Here is a 24,905-nt window from a genome sequence, read left to right as displayed (position 1 = left end):
TCGTGTCCGCCTCTTCGTGACCCCATGAACCAGAGCACGCCAGGCACTCCTGTCTTCCACTGCCTCCTGCAGTTTGGTCAAACTCATGCTTGTAGCTTTGAGAACACTGTCCAACCATCTCATCCTCTGTCGTCCCCTTCTCCTTGTGCCCTCCATCTTTCCCAACATCAGGGTCTTTTCCAGGGAGTCTTCTCTTCTCATGAGGTGGCCAAAGTATTGGAGCCTCAGCTTCACAATCTGTCCTTCCAGTGAGCACTCAGGGCTGATTTCCTTAAGAATGGAGAGGTTTGATCTTCTTGCAGTCCATGGGACTCTCAAGAGTCTCCTCCAGCACCATAATTCAAAAGCATCAATTCTTTGGCGATCAGCCTTCTTTATGGTCCAGCTCTCACTTGTGGATCTTAGCTGTGTTTTATTTACAGCTTTATTTTGCACACCACGCAGAGAGCTCTTTGATCAAGGGATTCATACATCTTCTAAATAGATAGATGTGTGAGATCTTGGGTAAAAAAATAACAAATGTCTTTAATGGCCAGGTACCCTATTGTGGTTCCGCGGAGCAAATGTGAAGGAGACAAAGACGACATCCCAGGTGTACGGACATATGGCATGCGCCCAGCATCCGAGATGTTTGATGTCTACTGCTATATTGACAGACTGAATGGTAAGTTTTCTTCCATAATTCCTGTGTTGGAGGTAGGGGAGTACAGTGCATTTGAATGTATTCATGCACCAGACACAGTGCCGGATTTACGTATAAGCTAAACAAGCTATAGTTTAGGGCCCCACTCTCTTGGAGGGCCCCAAAAAAATTTAAAGGGGAAAAAATTGGATGTATATTTCCAAAATATAAGATAAAAAACAAAATTAAAGAGTGCTTGTAGACTGATGATCAGGCAGCATAGACTAAGGGTGTGAGTCTTATGCCTACTAATTGATTTTAGGTAATACATAATTTATTTATTTTGATCCCATTATAAAACTACTGTAGAAAAATATTCATCTTTATTATTTAGTAGGCCTATATTATTATTTACTAGTACGTATAGTTCCCTATTACCCCCACTTGCTACTATAATACTATATATAAATATTATACAGTGGTGCCTCGCAAGACGAAAAGAATCCGTTCTGTGATTCTCTTCGTCTAGCAATTTTTTCGTCTTGCGAAGCAAGCCCATTGACGGATTAGCAGATTAGCGCTATTAGCGCTATTAGCGGCTTTTAGTGGCTTATCGGCTTATCGGATCAGCTGATAAGCGGCTTATCGGCTTAGAAAAAGGGGGGAGGGAAAAAACCGCAGGAACTCGCAAGACATTTTCGTCTTGCGAAGCAAGCCCATAGGAGATTCGTTTTGCGACGCACCTCCAAAACGGAAAACTCTTTCGTCTAGCGAGTTTTCCGTCTTGCGAGGCATTCGTCTTGCGGGGCACCACTGTAATTATTTAACACAAAAAACAGCAACAATTTGTTGTTGACAAAGGGCAGCTGGAGATATAAAGGGCCCCATTACCTTCAGTAGCTTAGGGCCTCATCAAATCTAAATCTGGCCCTGGCCAGACATGTTAATATTCTGGTCGCCTCACCTCAAAAAGGATATTGTAGAGTTGGAAAAGGTTTAGAAAAGAGCAACCAAACTGATCAAGGAGACGACGCGCCCCCTATGAAGAAATGCTACAGCGTCTGGGACTTTTTAGTTTAGAGAAAAGGCAAGTAGGAGGTGACACGGTAGAAGTTTATAAAATCACACCTGGCATGGAGAAAGTGGTTGGAGAGAAACATTTTCCTCCCTCTCCCATGGCACTCATAAACATTCAATGGAACTGAATGCTGGAAGATTCAGGGCAAGCAAAAGAAAGTACCTTTTCATGCAGCACATCGTTAAACTATGGAACTCACTGCTACAGGAGACCACCAACCTAGATGGCTTTGGAAAGAATTAGACCAATTCATGGAGGAGTGAACTATCTTTTTTTTAAAAAATAATTTTTATTAACAGGCCAATCACATCCCATTATCCATATCACATTGATTCCAAATTATACAGCCAAATTTTAAATTTTGTTGGGGGTGCCCATACATAAAGCTCAGCTCGAGTCCAAAACAGCATCACTTATCTTACTGCATTAATTAGACAGTTCTGTCCAGTTTGATCCGGATAGTCCTTTATTACTTCCTTTCTCTTCTTGTTGTTATCATAAATTCCTTTCTTTGTGATCTCTGATGATTTTCAGAAGCAGGTTAAAAGCTGGCATTCTATGTGGATTTTGTACTCTTCCAAAAATCATAGCGATCCGGGACAGCCTCTGTACAACGCTTCCATAAACAAAATTAATCTCCGATCTGTCCTTTATTTTTCTCTGGCTTACCAAATAAATCAAATGAGTCTGGGGGTTCTGTCAGGTCAAACTTACATTCCAGCATTCCTTCTCATTCAAACAATCCTGATTCTCCTCCCCCAGTCCTTCTTCCTCCGGCAAACCTGTCATGGCGAGATGCCATTTTTTAACTGCGTCATAAAAATTTTCCTCTTTTCTCACCGTTCTCCAGTCTTCTTTCCTGTTATACTCCGTCCCACATAGTTCTTAAAATCCTGCCTGTGATTCATAGAAACGCGACAATCTTGTTTCTACCTGGGGTGAAGGGTAATTAATGTCACATTATGCAGGGGGGAAAAAGAGATTTTTCCTCTACCCCCCCCCCTTTGTTCCAAACATACAGTCTCCTTATGGTAATTCATCAGAAGATTTACTTATCCGTCCGTCACTCCTGGTCGCAGAGATCCATTAATCAGCAGTCTTATCAGTCGAGCTTTACTTGATGTATGTGCTTTCAGCTTCATTTCCAAACGTATGTTTCCGATTATAATTCCAAGCTGCAGCAACCAGCACGCGCTGATTGGAATCGGCGTCAGGAAGGTCTGACTTCACCGAGGGCCTGTGCCAAGTGTTCAGCACCCCCATCACTCGTTTCAGGGGGTGCATTGTGAACACCGCTGGCAGGACAGTGTCCCCCCGCATCCTGGGGCGATTAGGAAGGCTGCATACTTCCCATAGCAGCCCCTTAGTACCTCGTATGGGTCAGAGAGATGTTATTGTCGGCCATCTTCCAACGCGCCACCTGGTGGCCCCCTGGAGGAGGAGCGGACTATCAATGGCTGCTGGCCATGATGGCTATTTCTGCTTCTACAGTCAAGAGCTGAATACAAGTTTCCAGAAACCGTAGGAAAGGAGAGTGGTCTTGTGCTCAAATCCTGCTTCTGGTTTTCCACAGGCATCTGCTTGGCCGCTGTGAGAACAGGAGCCTGGTCCATTGGCCTGATCCACCAGGGCTCTTATTATGTTCTTATATTCATGGGAAACAAATCTGAGTCAAAACAAGGAGCCTAAGATGCCATTGTTTCTGCTCTGCCCTGAATAAGTCACATGCAGCGCTCTTTCCATTCCATGGCAGTCCATCAAGTGATTTAACCATTTTTAACAATCAGCTTGGTTTGCCAAGCTGTTAGACTATTCCAAAATGGCAGAACTGACTGGAAAGCTCAGGGATCACGAAGACAAAAACTTCAAGAAAGAATGGGGGGGGTGGATTTATAATTTACTTAGCAGACCACTGTAAGCAGATGAAAACATTAGCAGGATTTTAATCTAACTTGCAGTGTAACAAATACTATGGACAATATGGATAGATACAAAATATAAACTATGAAATTATATGCAGTTGAAAATGTTGACAATAGGACCCATGGAGGGGATGGGAAAGTCTTGAGATTCAGAGAAATCTTTCTATATGGATATGTATTTGGTTTTGTTATAAATTTATATTTTTAAAATCGTATTAAAATGATTAAAAAAACAACAATTTTTAACAATCAAACCTTCTTCCTGGGGAACCCTGGGGAACCTTTCTGGGGGGAATAGGGGTCTCCTAGAATTCTCAGTACCTTTGCCTATATTTCCCAGGATTTTGGAGGAAGCCATGACTGTTTAAATTGGAATGACAATACTTTAAATGTTGGTGGGACCAGCATTAGTAATCTCACTGTCCCCCATGGTGAAATTTCATCACTTACATAATTTGCGTATTTAATTACAAAAATTATGTTCTCATTACATTGATCCACCCACGTATTTTGGTGCAGAGGAAACGCAATGCAAATTTGGAGGAATGTAATCAATCAAGTCCCATTTGCAGACTGAAGGCAAAGGTGAACAGCAATCATATTTGCTGGATTAATTTATGTTCCACACATGGGACGAATAAGGGAATGTCAGCAATTTCCACCCCCCACTTCCATTTCCATAGGCCCTCTCCAATATATCTAGCCAAAACTCACACGCTTACTATTTTATCCCTAGGTGAGGTCTTCTTCGCAACACAACCAGACCAGTTCACCTTACAGGAAGCTCAAGAATACTGTCGGAGCCAGAATGCTACACTGGCTTCAACTGGCCAACTCTATGCAGCCTGGAAGCTGGGTTTGGATAACTGTCGGGCTGGCTGGCTGGCTGATGGCAGCCTTCGATATCCCATTGTTCACCCACGTCCTGCGTGTGGTGGGGAGAAGCCTGGTGTGAGGACCACCTACCTGTACCCCAATCAGACGGGATTCCCTGATCCTCAGTCAAGGCACCACGCTTTTTGTTTCAGAGGTACTGTCTGGGAGAGTGCTGTTGTGGTCAGGTCATGCTCACAGGCTTCCCATCCTGTGAGAACAGGATGCTGGAGCAGATGGGCTTTGAGCTAGCAGGCTCTTCTTCTGATGTTCTTGTGTCTCTGTGACTCATCACAGAAAGTTTTTCAAGCACTACAGGGCCAGAATAATACCAATTAATGTATTCCAGAAGAGAAGAACGATGTGAATTGTTTTAAAATGGTGAAACTCTAAGCCACTTTGAGTCCAAGCCTGGGGAAAAGGCAGGATTTTAATATTGATAGTGGCATTGGTATTGGTATTGGTATTGATCTTGTTAATAATTTTATTATTTGTACCCTGCCCATCTGACTGGGTCGCTCCAGCCACTCTGGGTGGCTTCCAGCGTATCCAGAAGTATAATAAAACACCAGCCATTAAGAACTTCCTTATACAGTGGTACCTCAGGTTACATATGCTTCAGGTTACATATGCTTCAGGTTACAGACTCCGCTAACCCAGAAATAGTACCTCGGGTTAAGAACTTTGCTTCAGGATGAGAACTGAAATCGTGCTTGGGCGGTGCAACGCCAGCGGGAGGCCCCATTAGCTAAAGTGGTACCTTAGGTTCAGAACAGTTTCAGGTTAAGAACAGACCTAAAATATTATAAGTTGTTTGAATGTTAAGATTGTGCACGATTAAGAAACGTTATGCTTCTGCAATTTATCTAAGTAAATGATAAAGTAAGTATTGATGAAAAAACGAGATAAATTAGAAACAAAATATTATGTTTATTAAGAGTGTTAAAACTAAATTACAAACTTCCGAAATTGGTAATATAATAAATTCAAAGGTACAATAAGATGTGAAACAAGATAACAAATTGCTGAACTGGCTAGAATAATGAATGCAATGTTGAGAGGATGCGAGGAGGTCCAAAAAGAAAGTGAACTGTTGAAGGACGTTGTGAAAGTTACTTAACTTTTTCTTCTTTTTCTTATTTTTCTTCATATATAAAAAAAAATGTTTCTTGCATGTTGCTATGTAAACAAAACTGTTAACCTATGGAAAGAAATGCAATAAAAAATTTTTATAAAAAAAAAAAAGAACAGACCTTCGGAACAAATTAAGTACTTAACCCAAAGTACCACTGTACAGGGTTGCCTTCAGATGTCTTCTAAAGGTTGTATAGTTACATATCTCCTTAACATCTGATGGGAAGGTGTTCCACAGGGAGGGTGCCACTGCCAAGAAGACCCTCTGCCTGGTTCCCTGCAACCTCACTTCTTGCAGTGAGGAAACCACCAGAAGGCCCTCGGAACTAGATCTCAGTGTCTGGGCTAATGATGAAATAGTAAAAATAAAAATAAAAAACAACATCATCAACAACAACAAACAATGTAAGACTTTTAGCTGAGGAAATGAAATATGGGGGTCATGATAGACTAATGAGAATTACATTGAGTTGGGCATTATCCATTCAGAATTGAGGGTGTTCCAAAAATTCTCCCCACACTAAACAGGGTAGACGTAAGACATCTGAGACAGACAGGACACTTTTGGATATTCACTGTGATGTTTTTTGTCTTTCAGCTCAACCATCTCAGTATGAGGGCATAGAGGAAGAGCTCATTGCAGCCCAGCTAGTTCCTGGGGTCGAGGAAGTCCCTTCTGGGGAGGAAACAACTGTGGAAATGGAGTTTGCCACTGATTCTGTAAATCAGACCGAGTGGGGAACAGAAGTATTTCCAACAAACATATCATTATTGTCTGGTATGTTGGGCTCCATGGTTATAACTTTGCAGCCCTATTCAGAGGTGGCTCTAACCGTGTGTTTCCTATGTGTGATGGACATAATGATGCATGTAGACCAAGGGTGGGAAACGTATGGTCTCCAGATGTTGCTGGCCTATTAGCCATGCAGACTGGGACTGGTGGGAGTTGGAGTCAACAACATCTGGAAAACAAGTCCTATGAAGAATGGTTGAAGGAACCAGGGGAGAAGACAAAATTGAGGAGACATGATAGGGCTGTTCAAATACCCAGAGGAACAGGGCAAAAATTTCTTCCCTGATGCCCCAGAGAACAAGACTAGATCCAAAGAACTTAATTTACAGGATGGTAGATTTAGAATAGGGGGGATCTCCAAAGCGTAGCCACACTTAAAGGCCCAATTCTGACATCGTACAGAACAGACCTGCTGACAGGATGCCTTTTCCTGCAGAATACAGCAATAGGTGTGGCACATAGGGGATGAGACGATCTTCTAGGTATTCTGGGTATCCTGATCACAGGCTGCATAAGGCTTTGTATGGCAGTACCAGCACCTAGAATTTTGACCAGTGGCTGTAATCTAATCTGCCAATGACTAGCACATAGTCAACAGTGGAACACAAGGTATCTGCAGTGAAAAGGATCCAGTAGCAGGCAGTGGGTGAGACCTTCTGCTTGAATTCCTGGGCTGCCATAGCTAGTGAGAGATGATAATGGACAATTGATATTGAAAAGAGTTCAGACTGATGTTTCACTTTATATCATGTGAGACAATATAGTGTCCTTGAACAAGATTTGTTTAATGTTCTCTCTCTCTCTCTCTCTCTCTCTCTCTCTCTCTCTCTTTCTTTCTTTCTTTCTTTCTTTCTTTCTTTGTCCCACACACTTCTTTTTTTAAGTGATTCCATCAGCTGTTGCTCCTATTGATGCCATACCTAGTGAGACAAGTGTAGAAGCTCCAATCACACAAACATCTGCTTCTGGGTGGACATCTGGAGCTCCAGATACAAGTGGAATGTATGAACCTAGTGGAGAACCCTCTGGATTTGGAGAAAGCGGGTTTCCTTCTGGAGCCACAGATTTCAGCGGACTCCCTTCTGGTGAGAGTGGCCTATCATCAGGAGACATAAGTGGCCTGTCTTCCGGTGTTATTGAAGTCAGCATTTTACCTTCTGGAGATGAAGAACTGACATCAGGGATTGGCTCAGGAATCCAAGAGCGAGTACCTGGACTTCAAGAAGGCAAAGGGGTTCCAGAAATCAGTGGGTTGCCCTCTGGATTCAGTGGAGATGGTTCTGGTGTGGACTTTTTCAGTGGCTTACCATCTGGAGAGTATGATTACAGTGGTCTCCCATCTGGATTTCCTACCGTGTCCCTTGTCAATGCCACATTGGTGGAAGTTGTCACCACAGCAACGGACAAGGAAGTTGAAGGGAAAGGAACAATTGGTGTCAGTGGAGATGGAGACTTATCAGGGTTGCCCTCTCCAGGATGGGACATGAGTGGCATAACCAGTGGGTTACCCTCAGGATTTGATGTCAGTGGAATACCTGACATCAGTGGGTTTTCCTCAGGACTTGATATCAGTGGGGAGCTGCCTAGGATACCTGATTTCAGTGGATTACCATCCGGACTTGACGCTAGTGGACAACCATCTGGCCTACCAGATATTAGTGGGTTGTCCTCAGGAATTGACTTCAGTGGGGAACATTTCAGGATACCTGATATAAGTGGCTTTGTGGACTTAAGTGGCCAAGCTTCCGGTACTGATGGAAGTGGCGAGCCTTCAGGGGTTACCTTCATAGATGCCAATTTGTTTGAAGTGACAACTCCTTCAGCTAAAGAAGAAGAAGGCAAAGGATTTGTAGAAATGAGTGGGTTGTCTTCAGGAGATGAAGATCTATCAGGCACAGTGTCTGGAATGTTAGATGTGAGTGGTCAGCCTTCTGGCCAAATAGACTTCAGTGGGTGGACTTCAGGATCTCATGAAATTAGTGGACTTCCAAGTGGACTAACAGACATTAGTGGTGAAAGTTCTGGTGTTGGTCTCACCAGTGGCTTGTCATCTGGAATTTATGATTACAGTGGGCTCACATCTGGGTTTCCCACGGTCTCCCTTGTGGATACAACTTTGGTGGAGGTTGTAACACAGCCATCAGTTGCCCAGGAATTTGGAGAAGGGACATCTGGGGTATTAGAAATCAGTGGGTTTCCTTCAGGAGATAGGGAGGCATCTGGAGAACCATACGATGTGACAACAGTTAGCGGCTATCCATCAGGAACAACTGACATCAGTGGAACATCATCGGGTGTTCCTTATTTCAGTGGAGAAATTGCTGGTGTCACTGACCTAAGTGGAGAGTCTTCAACTGTAGCTGGTACTAGTGGTGATGCCTCTGGAATCCCAGAAATCACCTTAGTAACTTCTGATCTGATAGAAGCTGTGACAAGCCCTGCAGTTTCACAGGAAATGGCTGGAGGAACAGAGGCAACGCATCCCCATTTTTCAGAATCAAGTGGGGAAACCTCCACGACTGGTGGAGAGACTTCTGCATATCATGAAAGTACCATAAGCCCACCTGAATATCATGATATTAGTGGTGAAACATCCACATTTCATGAAGCCGGTGTAGAAACCTCTACAATTCATGAAACCAGTGGTGAGATATCCACATTTCATGAACCTGGTGTAGAATCCTCAACTGTTCATGAAACCAGTGGTGAGATATCCACGTTTCATGAAGCTGGTGTAGAATCCTCAACTGTTCATGAAACCAGTGGTGAGATATCCAGGTTTCATGAAGCTGGTGTAGAATCCTCAACTGTTCATGAAACCAGTGGTGAGATATCCACATTTCATGAACCTGGTGTAGAATCCTCAACTGTTCATGAAACCAGTGGTGAGATATCCACGTTTCATGAAGCTGGTGTAGAATCCTCAACTGTTCATGAAACAAGTGGTGAAGCATCAGCATTACCAGACAGCCACCATGAAATGCCAACCCTTTATGAAACGGGTAGTGAAACATCAGCATTGCCTGAAAGCCATACAGAAACATCTGGAGTACCTTATTTCAGCGGACTGCCCTCTGAGGCACTTGAAGAAAGAAGCCAAATTCATGGGGATAGTTCTGGGCCACCCCCTGACCCTGCCTCTGATGTTCCAGAGAAAGCTCTGCTGCCAGATAGTCTACCAGGAACCAGTGAACCAGATGCTGAATTAACTGTGCACTCCAAGCATCTAGAAGAAGGCCAGGGTGAAACAGAGGCCTATACACACAAAATACCAGGTTCAGAAACAGAAGGTGCAGCTTTTCCAGAGGTTCCACCAACACCTCCGACTGCCACTGATGTCCTGCCTGAAGTTTCACCAGAGGTTACAGATGAGACTGAATCTACTACACAAGGTACAGTTAAAAATATGCAGTGGAACCCCCAATAGCCAGCCTTGGTTATTTGAATCTCCAGAATGCTCACATTCCCTGAGGGGGAATCTACACACATATTTTTAAAAATTGTGAAAATGCATTTTTAAAAGTGTTTTTAAAAATACATTGAATTTTCCATAAGGCTCACCATCGCCATCTAGTATCACATTGTATATTGCACTTAAAACACACTTCACATGTTTTATTTGCAGCTGTATAGCTGAGCCCCGAGTCTCTCCCAGACCATCCTTTATCATACTGCCTTTCATCAATAGAACCTCATTCCTGTTCATCTAAATCAGTGGTCAGGAACCTATTTCAAACTGAGGGCCACATAGTCTTTCTGGGAATTTCTTTTGGGGGGAGGTGAGAGCATGACTGAAGGCAAATGTGAGTGAAGAAATGAATGTTACTTTTGTAAACAGGAAAGAGGATGTAGACAAAAGTAGAACTAGTTGGCTTCGCCTGTCATTGGTTCTACTGCCACCTACTGTTAGCCTCCCTGCCTTCCACCCTACCAGTTCCAAAGGGCACCAGCCACCATGGGAAGGGATCATTAATGCTTATCTCCTTTCATGGTTGCAGTTATGCCCAAGACATGTGAAGAGAAACCATGTGGTGCTGGAACCTGCCAAGAACAAGATGGAAGCATCACTTGCGTTTGCCCACCTGGGTATATGGGTGATCACTGTGACATAGGTAAGTCCTAACTTCTTCTTAATATGGAGGTTGAGATGGTAATATGCACCCCACCAAGAAAATGTTATTGCAAAATTGTGTTGCTTGTTGGGCATGTTGAGCAAATATCCCAGGTTCTGAGCACGGAGGCAGAACCAAGAAACAGAAGAACAGACAGGCTACCCACAATGCACTATTGTTACGTTCCTTTGTTCAAGCTCACATGGAACTACAGATCTGCTCTACTGATCCGCAATTCAATAAACAACAAATGCAGCTCAATGCAAACGGATAATAATCCAAAATTGATGGCTGTCAAGCATCAACCCTGCAACAGCTGGTATACGTAACCGCACTGGGAAGAGAGTTTCTCACCCAGTGAAGCATTACAACCCCAGGAAGGAGGCATCATTCATAGTTCTAGCTGCAGGGCAAGTGGGGCTGGTCTCACTCAGCCCAAGATGGAACACACACACCTTTGTGAACAGCAGCACTGCTTAAAGTGGTGTCACTGTGCTTTAAATGTATGGTGTGAATGTGGTTTCTGCCTCTGTCTATTGTCCTGCATACTAACAGTAGCAGGGTTACCATATTTCAAAAAGTGACTGTCCGAGCAGAAAAGTTGCTGAGCTTTTTTGGGCAAAGTGGTTGAGCTTTTTTTTTGGGGGGGGGGGTTGCCATATATCCGGATTTTCCCGAACATGTCAGCGATTTCTGCCTGGGCATTGTTTCCGACTGCCATATTCCGGCTAAGTTCAGGAAATTCTGGACATATGGCAACCTTAAACAGTAGTAGTCCTTTACACCCAATACACGAGGGGTTAAAAAAAGAAGAAGAAATTTTCCTTTCCTCTTGTCCTTTCCCACTAAACACAGAAGCCCCTTTCACTCTTGGGCATGAGGGCCATAAATAAATCAAGCCAGAATTGTATTTCCTTGTGAGGAAGGAAGCTCTTATTCTGAAATGTTTCCCAGCAGTCCAGGACTATTCACTGAAAACCATGTCCTTCTGGAATGTAACTCACAAGAGAGTGTCCATCAGACCAGGAAAAGTCATCCTTACCCATTCTGTCTCTAAAGCCAAACCATTGGTAGTCTTGAACATTGTCTACAAAGGAGAGAGGAAGAGGGAGGGGATATCTCTCTATCATTTATCTATCATCTAACTATCTATATCTATCTATCTATCTATCTATCTATCTCTATCATCTATCTATCTATCTATCTATCTATCATCTATCTATCTATCTATCATCTATCTATCTATCTATCATCTATCTACCTATCATCCATCTATCTATCTATCTATCTATCTATCTATCTATCTATCTATCATCTATCTATCTATCTATCTATCATCTCCATCCATCTTGGGTCTCCAGCTGTTTTTGGACTACAACTCCCATCACCCCTAGCTAGCAGGACCAGTGGTCAAGGATGATGAAATTGTAGCCCAAAAACAGTTGGAGACCCAAGTTTGGGAAACCCATGGCTGCTTAAAGTGGTATCATAGTCTGTGATTGACCTACAATTTTGGGGCCTTGAAGCTTGAACTGTTATGGGGTGGGGATGGGGGGCTTCACAACCAGCAACAAGGTCTGAATAACCACTTTTATATTGGGGCTGTTCCACAACAGATCACCACTTTTTAAAAAAAAAACACAAAAAACTGCTACATCTCAGATTTTGATTAAAATCGCTGTACATGTCAAAATTATCTCACATGTCAAAGTCACTGGTGTGAATAAAAATGTCCTATCCCTTTAGTTTTCAAATTCCTGCAACATACCACCTATAGAACTTCTGTGCTACTGATGCTCAAACTTTGGGATTGGGACACAACAAAAAATTAGTCAATTTGAATTGTGTGACTCAAATTGGATGTACTAGCCCCTCCCCCACCCCCCCAAAAAGCAGCATGGACTAAAGTCGTTTCTGGGAGCCCTCCCGGGCCCTGAAGCTTAATCTTCTTTAGTTTTATAGTAGATCCACCCTGATAATAGTGCTTTGGATGTATGGTCTGCATGTGGTCTCCAAAGGAGGTACTTCTTCACGCAGTGAATAGTTAAACTATCCAATTTGCTACCATGAGATGTATCAATGGCCTCAACTTAGCTGGCTTTGAAAGGGGATGAGTCAAATTCATGGAGGATAAGGCTATCAATGCTTACCACCAAGATACCTCTCTCCATGTGGAAGAATCCGGATGCTACAATCTTCATCTGAGGCCCTTCTCCATCTGCCCCGTCACAGGAGATCCAAAGGGTGGCAACACAAAAACAGGCCTTTTCAGTGGTGGCTTCCCACTTGTAGAAACACTGTCCTCAGGGAAGCTCTCCAGGCATCTTTTATATATTTCTAAACACCTGGCAAAATTTTGCCTTTTTACAGAGGCTTTTGGCTCTTAATCTGAAGGGTTTTCAAGTATTTGCGGCCTCTTTCAGTGCAGCAGGATCTGTAAGATCTTTGTATAGAGGTGGGGTTCTTTCGTTTCTTTTATTGATTGTGTTTGTTGGAATCAGTTTCAGTATTTCTGTTGTGTCTGTAAGTTGCTTTGAGTCATTTCCATTATCATGGCTATGTGCTACATAGGGACACGGGTGACGCTGTGGTCTAAACCACTGAGCCTCTTGGGCTGGCCGATCAGAAGGTTGGCGGTTCAGATCCCTGTGACGGAGTGAGCTCCCCTTGCTCTGTCCCAGCTTCTGCCAACCTAGCAGTACAAAAGCACACCAGTGCAAGTAAATAAATAGGTACCACTGTGGCAGGAAGGCAAACGCTGTTTCTGTGCGCTCTGGTTTCCGTCACGGTGTCCCATTGCGCCAGAAGTGGTTTAGTCATACTGGCCATATGATCCAGAAAGCTGTCTGTGGACAAACACAGGCTCCCTCGGCCTGAAAGCGAGATGAGCGCCGCAACCCCATAGTCACCTTTGACTGGACTTAACCATCCAGGGGTTCTTTACCTTTACCTTTTACCTTTTGCTACACCTTCATGGTCTGGGGTGATATGCCTCTGAACACTAGTTGCTGAGAATCACAAGTGAGGAAGAGTATTATTGTACTTAGGTTCTGCTTGTGGGCTCCCTGTAGGCACCCAGTTGGCCACCGTGGGAAGAGGATGTCCAACTAGATGGGCCTTTGGTCTTATCTAGGAAAATCCTTTCTTATGTTCTTCCAGCGCCATCTACTGTTGCTCCTCCTTGCCTTTGCCATCACCTGCTCTCTTGCCAGGTAAAAAGTCAGGAAGCAGGTAGGCCGAGGCAGCAGCTGCTGCTGCTCCTTTATCTCACCATTGTTGCCAGTCCCTTGCTTATATCTTCTGGGCCAGAGGAAGAGATAAAGCAAGCAAGCAAGCAAGAGACAGAGGTGAAGAGGAGGAGAAGCAGGTTCAGGGAATTCGCAGCAGTCACACCCTTCTGGGGTGTGGAGCTCAGCAAATGCTGAACCGTGCTGACTCCCAGTGCTGACCTGTTCTCTGCTGGTAGGTCTTTTTAGAGTAAGCACTTTACATCACTATACCTTGGAGGGTTTTTCTGATAAGAGAAGAAGTGGCAAAATAATGTTTCTCAGGAAAGTGCTATAGAACCACATTCTCTGACAGCTAGGAATGTGTGAATCTGTCAATTACATATTCTCTCGGTATCTCATTTTTTCCAATCGTAAGTTCTCCACATTTCCACAGCAGTTTGCAATTTTAAGAAAAAAAGGTTCTCATGAAAATTCATCACCACTTTGCTGCAAATTTACCCAAATATACAAATTTTTGTATGCAAATTTTGCCTGATGTACACATTTCCGAATATTTATATTTCCCCTGATGCTGTGCATTTTTTACTCATATCTGCATTTTTTGTGCACACTTTACGTGACCATGTGCATTTTTGTACACATTACTTGGCTGGAGAACTGCATGGCAAAATTCGGAGAAGTGCAATCTTCAGAGATCCCTGTGTCTCAATTCTCATATTGTTTTGGACAGTGCGAGTTAGGTAGATTTGCCTTTAAATGTGAACTGAATTATCCCCCCCCCCTCCATTCCTCTGTTTTTTCTAAATTATAGAAACTTCTTGCAAACAAACCAAACTAAATGAAGACTGGATATAATCTCACCTCTCTGTAACCTTTGCACAAGCAAATCAATAAATAGTTCATCAGCTGGAGCACTTATTCCCTGACAGCCAGTCTATGCATACTTCAGAATCCCATGGTGAAGTTTTTTCAGATGGGAGGAGAAATGGCATGATTGCCTGTTCACTGTCAAAGAAAAGGGGAGAAAACCTCCATAAATTACTTGTGCAAAAGCCATTTTTTGTCTTCTTAGCAGATACAAGTGAGAAAGGAGATGTGGATGTGGGGTGCAGAGAAATTTTTGATTCAATTTTAGATGGGTTTTCTATAACATACAGGCCTTTTTAATGCTGTTAATTTCCTATGCTGTTCCTTTATTTTCTTTAGCTCATCCACACTTCCTTTTGTGCTGCAATTTCCAGGAAGAGGTCCATGCTTTATTATACCTTTCATGTCTGAGCATTTGTTTGTTTGCTTTGTTCTCAGCGCTTTCCCCAGGAAAACCTGCATTTCACCACTGAATCAGAGAAAATGACAATCTGCAGAAAACCTGATTGCCGTTTCCTCCGATTCAGCAGTGAACGCGGGGAAAACACACTGAGGCAAAAAAACAAAAAACAAAGCTTGGATATGGATCTTTAAAGCCCCAACCTGTGCCTAGAAATGCAACACAAAAGGAAGTCTGGATGAGTCCAAAGTTGGAAATAAGGATGTGGCTGGTTATCTTTTCTTATCGTTTGGCTTGTGAAATGAATGTGTGATGACGACCAGTGTCTAAGGCTCTGGATAAAGATGGAACAACTAGAAGCAGACAAAGGCCCCCTCTAGGCTGTCAGTATTTTGTAGGAGAAACTCAAGAGCATACTGGGAAATTTAGGCTTGCGCAATTAAAGTGGATTGAAGCCTACTGCTGCCCTGGGGCAACAGATCCACGTTAAAAAAAGAAAAAGAAACAGACTTTTTGCAGTTGTGGGATGAATGGCTGACTAGTGGGAAGACATATAAACACATCACGAGCAAATCAGGATGAATGGCCAGTACAGAAGAGTGGCTCAGGAACAAGGTGCTGCTGAGAACATGCTCAGAGACCAAGAACTTGCTTTCAGTACCAGAACTGGAGTTGCTGCATGGATCCATTCACACATACACCTACTTCTGTTTGCTCCCAAACTTTCTTGATTTCAGCAGTCAAATTTTGGAAAGGAGTTGAAAGGCTTTTTTTTTTTTTTTGTCACTCTTATTAAAGCACTGGAAGTTGCCAACCCTCACTGAGCTACTGCAAGTTACCCAGAGAATGTCCCTGTAGATCCTGATTTGCCTCCCGCCCTCTCCTGGTTTAGACATGCTTCCTTTCTGCTGGAGAACTCTTTCATCTGCTCATAGAATCATGAAATTGTAGAGCTGGAAGGGACTATGAGGGTCGCCTAGTCTAAAGCAGGAATCTTTTGTCCAATTCAGGGCTCAAACCCACAACACGGAGATTGTCTCAGGCTCTACCAAATGATAGCTAGGTGACCTGAGGGGTGAGAAAGCCACAAGCGGAGATGTCCAAATGAAGCAGACAACAGAAAGTCATGGCAATAACTGATTTTGCAGGGTGTGCTAAAAAGTCATGGAAAAACTGGGGCTCCTTTTCATTGATTGATAACCTGAAACACCAAGACCTATAGAGCTTACCAGCTTGGGATAGGGCAAAGCTAAGATTGTGGGGTTTTTCTGCTCTAGGTGAATTAAGATCTTGCCTCCTGCCATTGCACATTGAGGAACATAACAATATCATATCATCATCATCATTTACCTGTCCTTCACCTTAAGGTCCCCAGGGTTACAACAATTAAAACAAAATATTAAAAACAGTTTAAAACAACTTGCAAACACGGAAACATGGTGGATCCTAACAAAACAAATCTTAAGTGTCAACAGGCAGGGTATAGAGGGGCACTTTCAACATTTGCTGTATTACAAAGGTGCCAGAGAAACCACTCTTCCTGTTCGTTAGGACCGTTACATAACCATATCACCCTCCTCTGAATTTCCAGCATTTGTTATATAAAATAAAAAGTCTCTGGAATTAGAGGGCTGTTGGTTTTTTACTTGTGGGCCTAAAGGAGAAAAACATCAGTGGCTCACTAATACAATTAAATAACTTTGCAAACATATGAAGCTCCCTTTCCTGACTTTGGTCCAAAGGTTCGCTTTTCCATTTAGGTCTTCTCATCACAAAAATGCCCCACAATTTTCTTTTATCCTCTCTCCTTTACGAGCACGTCTATGTCCTGGGTAGCCCATCACAATCTTATGCATCTTGAGTGCCTCCCCATCAAAGTACTAAGCTGCCTTCCTTTCTCCCAAATGCAAGCAGTCGTTTGCCTCTATGGTTGATCTGTCGTCCCTGTTGGTAAGCAAAAGGGAATCCCTCCTATCACATCCTAGCCTGCCCTTCCCATTCCCCGTTCCTCTTCTGCTTCTTTAGCGGTGACCGTTCTAAGGTGAAAGCTGGTGCCCGCTTCCGAGTTTTACCCATTGCCTCTCCAAACCAACCATTCATTCATTTCTTCCTGCCCTGCCCTGCAAGACAAGCAAGGAAAGCCTTTCTCCTGCTGATGGACCTCTTTCCAGAGCCTGAGTCCTAATGGCAGCCCTTGATTTCTTGCAGACATTGATGAGTGCCACTCCAGCCCCTGTCTGAATGGAGCTACCTGCGTCGATGGCATCCACACTTTCAAATGCTTATGCCTTCCCAGCTACGGAGGGGACCTCTGTGACGTTGGTACGCTCTGCCTGCCTGGCTTCAGCTAACCATTCTAACAGCATCCCTTCTCTCTCCCCTGGGTTGGGAGGTGTGGGGAGACATCCTCTCTGTCACACACACACACACACACACACACACACACACACCCATCCCATCCTCATCTAACTCTTTAATAACTGTAATAAAAAAACCCCAGTAGAAACTGCAACAGAACATTGCAGTATGGAGTGCTGCTGACGTTCAGGACTCTAGCCTCCCCACCTCCACTCAGTGTTTTCTCATTGCCCTGCCAAATATCTAATCTGCATAACATGACTACTGAGCATGCTCAGACCTCTCTGAGCTAGCCTGGGATTCCCTCCCACTAGAGGTTTTTTTTGCCGGTTTTTCTTTGCTCATATGTCTGCAAACTTTGGTGTTTCCCCTAAGCCTGCTGATGGATCTCTTTTGCGAGCTCATGCTGGTGTCATTTTTCGCTACGCACATAATCGACAGCACCTGAAACTTGCATGTTAGTAATAGAAGGAATTGTTCATTTTTGCCACAAGGAAATCTGGTTTCTTTGATTACCAGCCTATATTTATCTTGTGTATGGCAAGGAATTTCCATAGGTAGTTTCTGTCTTTCCCTTTTTTATAACTCTTAAGACTCCTGGGTATTCTCTTGGTCACACTTAGAAACCGAAGGAAGCCTTCGTTGGGAAGTTCCCAACATTCTTTCTCTTGGTCACATTCTTAAATGTCCAAGCTTACGTCACCCTTCCAGCATCGTTCCAAAAACACAGGGTGGGATTATGGAGGTCTGACTCAAACCTACTGGACCCTACTGAAATGTGTAGAAGAAAGAAAAGGAGGCTGAAATCTGAGGTGCAATTGGGGAAAGGTCAAATATGTTGCCTTACCTCTGCAACTTTAACCCCCTTAGTTGTGTGTCTAAATGTATCCCTTTACTTTCTTCCTATGAATGAGTGGATTCACTTCTGGAGGGCAGAAGTGGGGGGGAGTGCTACATTAAGGGAGGCGGTCCTACCATTAGGCTGAGTGAGATAACTGCTTCAGGAGACAAATGCTATTTGTGGCAGTAGCAGTAGACCGTTTGTCCTTCATCCTTCTGCTGGTTGACAAAACTGTATGTGGCACAAGGGCCGGCTGTGCATCCCCCTAACTAGCCTTCAGCATTACCTTTTTTTTTGGTGGGGGGGCACTTCCAGACCATCACTTTCCAGATGGAATTCAATCACATATCAGCAAATTAGGTAAAGGGACCCCTGACCACCAGGTCCAGTCGTGGCCGACTCTGGGGTTGCAGCACTCATCTCGCTTTATTGGCCGAGGGAGCCGGCGTACAGCTTCCAGGTCATGTGGCCAGCATGACTAAGCTGCTTCTGGTGAACCAGAGCAGCACAGGGAAACGCTGTTTACCTTCCCGCCAGAGTGGTACCTATTTATCTACTTGCACTTTGACATGCTTTCAAACTGCTAGGTTGGCAGGAGCAGGGACCGAGCAACAGGAGCTCACCCCGTCGCGGGGATTCAAACCGCCGACCTTCTGATCGGCAAGCCCTAGGCTCTGTGGTTTAACCCACAGCACCACCCGTGTCCCAGCAAATTATGGTTGCAAAATTATGTTTGAGTGGGTGGTCTTGTGCAACAAACTCCCAAAATGACTGCATTCTTTGGGATGGGGAAATGCCCTGGGATGATATTTGCTTTGATGCAGCCACATCCAATCCTCCCGACAAACAGAATCAGAATGAATGCTCCTTAAACAGGCAACCCCATCTGGCCTCCTTGCAAGCAAAGCAGGGTGAATGGCCAGTAAATGGGTCACCTGGAAGCTCCCTCAAACAAAGCCAACCAGTTTTCTCTACTGTTTTCATAATGGTATAAATTCTGGTTATTCCTACCATCGCCACCACCCCAGTTTGTTTATAAGTTCCATACTTTAGCTTTTCCTCATGGGGAATACTCCAGCAGCAAGGAAAACATGATACCAGTCCATGTGCCAACACGGATGAGTTTCTTGTTGGGGAGAAAGAAGGAATATTTCTTTTCGAGCTGGGCTATGGAACTTCCCTTAGGAGCCTCAAGTAAAAGCATCCATCCCATCTTCTCACTAATAGGCAGGCAGGATGAATTCACATCTGATGCCTCCTACATCTTTCTTCCTCCCACCCACATTACTTGCAGAACAAGCTGAGAGTAACAAACAACCAGGCAGGGTTTTTGCCTGTTTACCTTGGCAAACAGGGCCAGAAAAGAAATGGACTGTGTACAACAAGGAGGGAGATGCTTTCTTAACCCAAGGGCCACATTTCCTTCTGGGAAATCTTCTGAGGGGCCGTGTGGAAGTTGTGGGTGGGACCAGGGACAAAAGTGGGAGGAACAATGAATATAAATGTTACCTTTGTACATTCAGGTTAGCACATTCAGTATCTTCCTTCCAGGCAAACAAGAAATATTAGGAGAGTTCGAGAACATGTCAGGCAACTCTGGGGTTGCGGCGCTCATCTCGCTTTATTGGCCAAGGGAGCCGGCGTACAGCTTCCGGGTCATGTGGCCAGCATGACTAAGCCGCTTCTGGCGAACCAGAGCAGTGCACGGAAATGCCATTTACCTTTCTGCTGGAGCGGTATCTATTTACAGTGGTACCTCGCAAGACGAATGCCTCGCAAGACAAAAAACTCGCTAGACGAAAGGGTTTTTTGTTTTTTGAGCTGCTTCGCAAGACGATTTTCCCTATGGTCTTGCTTCGCAAGATGGAAATGTCTTGCAAGTTTGTTTCCTTTTTCTTAACACTGTTAATACAGTTGCAACTTGACTTCGAGGAGCAACTCATAGAACGCGGTGTGGTAGCCTTTTTTGAGGTTTTTAAAGACTTTGGTGATTTTTGAAGCTTTTCCAAAACTTTCCCGACACCGTGCTTCGCAAGATGAAAAAAATCGCAAGCCGACAAAACTCGCGGAACGAATTAATTTCGTCTTGCGAGGCACCACTGTATCTACTTGCACTTTGATGTGCTTTCGAACTGCTAGGTTGGCAGGAGCAGGGACTGAGCAACGGGAGCTCACCCCGTTGCAGGGATTCAAACCACCAACCTTCTGATCAGCAAGCCCTAGGCTCTGTGGTTTAGACTACATAATCTACTGATTATGGTATGTGGTTTAGACCAGCATAATCTACTGAGATTTACCTTCTGATCAGCAAGCCCTAGGCTCTGTGGTTTAGACCACAAAATCTACTGATTATGTGGTTTAGACCAGCATAATCTTCTGAGGAGGGTCCTACTTCTTACAATATGCTCCATGGATTTCCACTGCCCTGTTAGGCATATTTAAATCAGCCTAAAGTTCTGCTCCAGCTCACTGTGTCCTAGATGCCATCTGCACCACACATTTAAAGCAGTATCATATCACTTTAAACAGTCATGGCTTCCACCAAATGACCCTGGGGACTGCAGTGGATTAAGGGTCATGAAAGCAGGTTCACCTACCTAACCCAGTTTCTAATATTACAAAACAGAGAGAAAAAGCTATCTCCATTGGTGTTCTACATATAATTCGTAATTTTGTGATTTCCCCCTTTCTTATTCATCATTTTTCTAATCTACAAAAAAGCCCCTAACACTTTTGCTTTCCTCATAGTGAACATTCTCCAACTTTTGATCATTGGAGTGATCCAACACAACACAAAACAAAACATATTTACGTTTATAACAAAGCTAGATATGTATTATCTGTTGACCACAGCTCCAAGCCATGGCTGTTTAAAGTGGTATCACAGTGCTTTAAACGTATGGTGTGAATCTGGCCCCAATTATTATTTTTTTAGGGCCTAACACAGTCTTGCAGCGATTTCTTTACCTGCTCACAATTTATCTCAGAAAACTTCCCTGCTCCCTCAAGCTCAGCTTCTTGGAATACAAGGGACTGACCATGTTGCCCTGTCTCCATTTTGGCAGTCTTAAAAGGCTCTTCCATTCTCCCCTTGTCTCTTTGGCACACTGTGGTGTCCTTTAATGGGCTTTCGAAATTTTGCTCAGCTCTGTAGGGAAGTCAATAACAGGGAAGTCAATAACTCTTCTTGTCTGAGAGGACAACTGTGCATCACAGCAAAGTGCGACATAGGCGTCTACATGGCGGGCAGAAGACATTTTCTTCTCTGAGGTGGAGCAGCAAATGGGCTCCCCTTCCAAGTCAACATACATAATACCCAAAGCTGGTCAAGTTATTTTGGCACCTAAGCAGAAGAGAGAGAAAATCCCACAAGCGCCTCTCTTCCCTGCCTGGCAGTGAAAATGCAACAATAATAAATTAAATAGCTAACCTTTTGCTGTCCTTCCACGATGCCCAAAATCAGCTGCCTGAGGGTAACTGGCTTGTTCTGCCTATGTAGCCAGAAATTGCAGTTGCTTTCAGGAGTGAAACCCTGCTCAGAGATTTGCATGGGGCTGCCATTTTGTCATTAGGCAAAGTTCAAGGTTTTTGCTATCTGCATATAAAGCGCTTAACAGTTTGGGACTAGTTTGTTTGTTTCTTTTATTATTTATTTGATTTACAGTGGTACCTCGGGTTACATACGCTTCAGGTTACACACTCTGCTAACCCAGAAATAGTGCTTCAGGTTAAGAACTTTGCTTCAGGATAAGAACAGAAATCGGGCTCCGGCGGCATGGCAGCAGCAGCTAAAGTGGTGCTTCAGGTTAAGAACAGTTTCAGGTTAAGAACGGACCTCTGGAACGAATTAAGTACTTAACCCGAGGTACCACTGTATTGAATTTATATACCACCCTATACCCAGGGGTCTCACAGAATAAAATCAAGGGGATTACCTTATTCCAAATACACTCACTTGACTCCTTTGATCTGCAGAACTGGCACTAATAGAGGTGCCACATAATACTTGTTCCACACTTGTGAAGTCTTTTAGTATAGCAGCACCTAAACTTCGGAACTCCCTGCATATTGACATCAGTCAGGCGCATTTGCCATAACCTTTTCAGACCTTGTTGAAAACGAACCATTCTTCAGGCAAGCCTACCTAGAAACATAGAAACTGCTACGTGTTGTAATCATCTTCTATTTTTAGTTTAGCTGTTTATTTTAATTTTAGCTTAGTTTAACTGTTTATTTTAATTATTTTTTATTTTTTGATATTTTTTTAATACATGATTTTTAACATTGTCGTTCTTTGACCATTTTGGCTTTGTTCTGTTTCTGAAAAACTACTTAGAGGTTCTATTTACAATGAAGTGATACATAATTTTGTTAAATAAATAAATAAATAAATATGTGTGCACATATTTTTAAAGCATATCCAGTTATTTGATATATGCGTGTACGTATTTAAAAGCATTTCTAAGTCACTTAATATCTGAAAATCCCTAAGTGGTATACAAAAATAACATAAAAGCTACAAATCAGCATTATTATTCTAAAAGAAACAGGTAAAAGCAGATACAGGTAAAATCAGAAATCTAGTAAGAGCAGGATCCAATCTTATGAGTCAAAAGGATGCATCTTTTCAAGATACCTGAAGCAACTGTTGGATGATGCTTCTTGTAGGTCAGAGAGAAGACCATTCCACAGTGGCAAAAAATGCTTGTTTTAGTTCCCTGCCCTGTGATATTCTGTAGGGTATGATGCTGTGAGTAATATTATACATCTCTACAAGGGCAGGCAGTATTATTTCTTCTTCTTCTTCTTCTTCTTTTTCTTCTTCTTCTTCTTCTTCTTCTTCTTCTTCTTCTTCTTCTTCTTCTAGTTTTTATTTACACTTTTCAAGTTCATACATTTCATTAGTTTTACAATCTATTTAACATTTCAGAGTTTGACTTCCTTCCCCCTCTTTCTGCGGTTCCTTAAATTTATTTTTTAATATCTTCTGCATCTCCAAATTCATTTCATTTGCTCATTTAATTATCTACTTTAAATATATATACTCTTATGAAACTGCAGGTTATTACAATAATCCTGCCAATCTGTTTGCAATTTATCTGCAAAATATTCAATAAACCATTTCCATTCTTTTATAAAAAGTTTGTTATGATTTCTTCTTCTTCTTCTGGTAAGTTTCGCCATTTCTGCATATTCCATAAGTTTCTGTATCCATTCTTCCTTTGCTGGGACTTCTGCTTCTTTCCGCTTTTGGGCAAGTAGCATTCTTGCCACTGTAAATAAATTTCTGTACAATTTAGGTAGTTCTGTCCCTATAATTCCCGAAAGAAAAGCTTCTGGGTTTTTTTACAAATGTTATTTTGAAAGTCCTTTTCAATTCATTGTATATCATTTCCCAGTAAGGTGTAACCTTACTACAAGACCACCACATATGTTAAAAAGAACCTTCTTTCTCTTTATATTTCCAACACTTGTTTGATTTACTGTATTTTTCACTCCATAAGATGCACCAGACCATAAGGCACATCTAGGTTTGGGAGGAGGAAAACAAGAAAAAATTATTCTGAATCCCAGAAGCCAGAACAGCAAGAGGGATCTGGCTTCTGGGATACCGTGTGGCTGTTCTGGCTTCTGGGATAACTGCGCCAAGCCTCTTCAGGGCAGCGGGATGAAGGCTCCCGCTGCCCGAAAAGGCTGTGCATGGCTAAGGCAGAAGCCAGGACAGGCGCGTCGCTGAAGGGGCGCTGCGCAGCTCTCCCTCTCTGCACAGCACCATTCGCTCCATAAGACGCACCCACATTTCCCCTTACCTTTTAGGAGGGAAAAGGTGTGTCTTGTGGAGTGAAAAATACGGTAGATTTATACATTTTGTCACTTTACTCGGTGTTAGATACCGACAATACATCATTTTCATATAATTTCCTCTTAAACTATAACATGCTGTAAATTTTATATCCATATAGGGCAGGCATTATTTCAGGTAACCTGGTCCTGAGTTGTTCAAGAACCTTTGCTTCTTGTTCACATGCATTCCCTCTTATTTCTCTCCAGATCTGGCAGAATGTGAAGCAGGCTGGACCAAATTCCAAGGCAACTGTTACAAGCATTTTGAAGAAAAGCACACATGGGTGGATGCTGAGAACCTCTGCCGAGACCATCAGTCTCACCTGAGCAGTATCATCACTCCCGAAGAGCAGGAGTTTGTGAACAGTAAGTGTGGTGATTTGAGGAGTATGCAGGGCCAGAGATCCAGGTTGCACTTTCCAAACAGGTGGCATTGGCTGATCAAGAAACTACAAAATCCTATTGAGTTTAGAAGTAGAATCAAAACGTTGCAATTTGCAGTCATCCCAGATTGGTTGTGGAGGAGTTGTGGGGTGGTGGTGTAGTCAATTAATGCATTAGTGGTAGAATTATACTGGGCCACCCATCCATCATTCTATTTTATTTGTCGTTTTATGATGCTTCCCCAGTGTTGTCATATTATTGCGGGTGACGCTGTGGTCTAGACCACTGAGTCTCCTGGGCTTGCTGACCGGAAGGTCAGCAGGTTCGAATCCCCGTGATGGGGTGAGCTCCCGTTGCTCTGTCCCAGCTCCTGCCAATCTAGCAGTTTGAAAGCATGCCAGGGCAAGTAGATAAATAGGTACCACTGTGGCAGGAAGGTAAATGGCA

The 24,905-nt window shown here is 43.2% G+C and overlaps 1 protein-coding gene across 5 annotated transcripts in view; it reads left to right on the top strand.

Annotated features, from left to right (window-relative positions):
• Positions 1-24,905, top strand: part of ACAN (aggrecan) — an 83,901-nt gene that overhangs the window by 48,501 nt on the left and 10,495 nt on the right. For 4 of the 5 annotated variants that reach the window (XM_081170998.1, XM_081170996.1, XM_081170997.1 and 1 more), the window contains 7 exons: positions 537-664; positions 4,359-4,652; positions 6,228-6,407; positions 7,307-9,814; positions 10,421-10,534; positions 17,240-17,353; positions 24,282-24,440. In XM_081170998.1, the coding sequence (XP_081027124.1) occupies positions 537-664; positions 4,359-4,652; positions 6,228-6,407; positions 7,307-9,814; positions 10,421-10,534; positions 17,240-17,353; positions 24,282-24,440 (3,497 nt within the window). The remainder of the gene's footprint in view (positions 1-536; positions 665-4,358; positions 4,653-6,227; positions 6,408-7,306; positions 9,815-10,420; positions 10,535-17,239; positions 17,354-24,281; positions 24,441-24,905) is intronic. The other variant, XM_081171000.1, reaches the window with a different exon arrangement.

This window comes from Podarcis bocagei (assembly GCF_964188305.1).
Source record: "Podarcis bocagei genome assembly, chromosome: 14".
In the NCBI taxonomy this organism is placed as follows: domain Eukaryota; kingdom Metazoa; phylum Chordata; class Lepidosauria; order Squamata; family Lacertidae; genus Podarcis; species Podarcis bocagei.
Note: the sequence above shows the minus strand (reverse complement) of the source record. Positions and strands in the feature narration are given on the sequence as shown.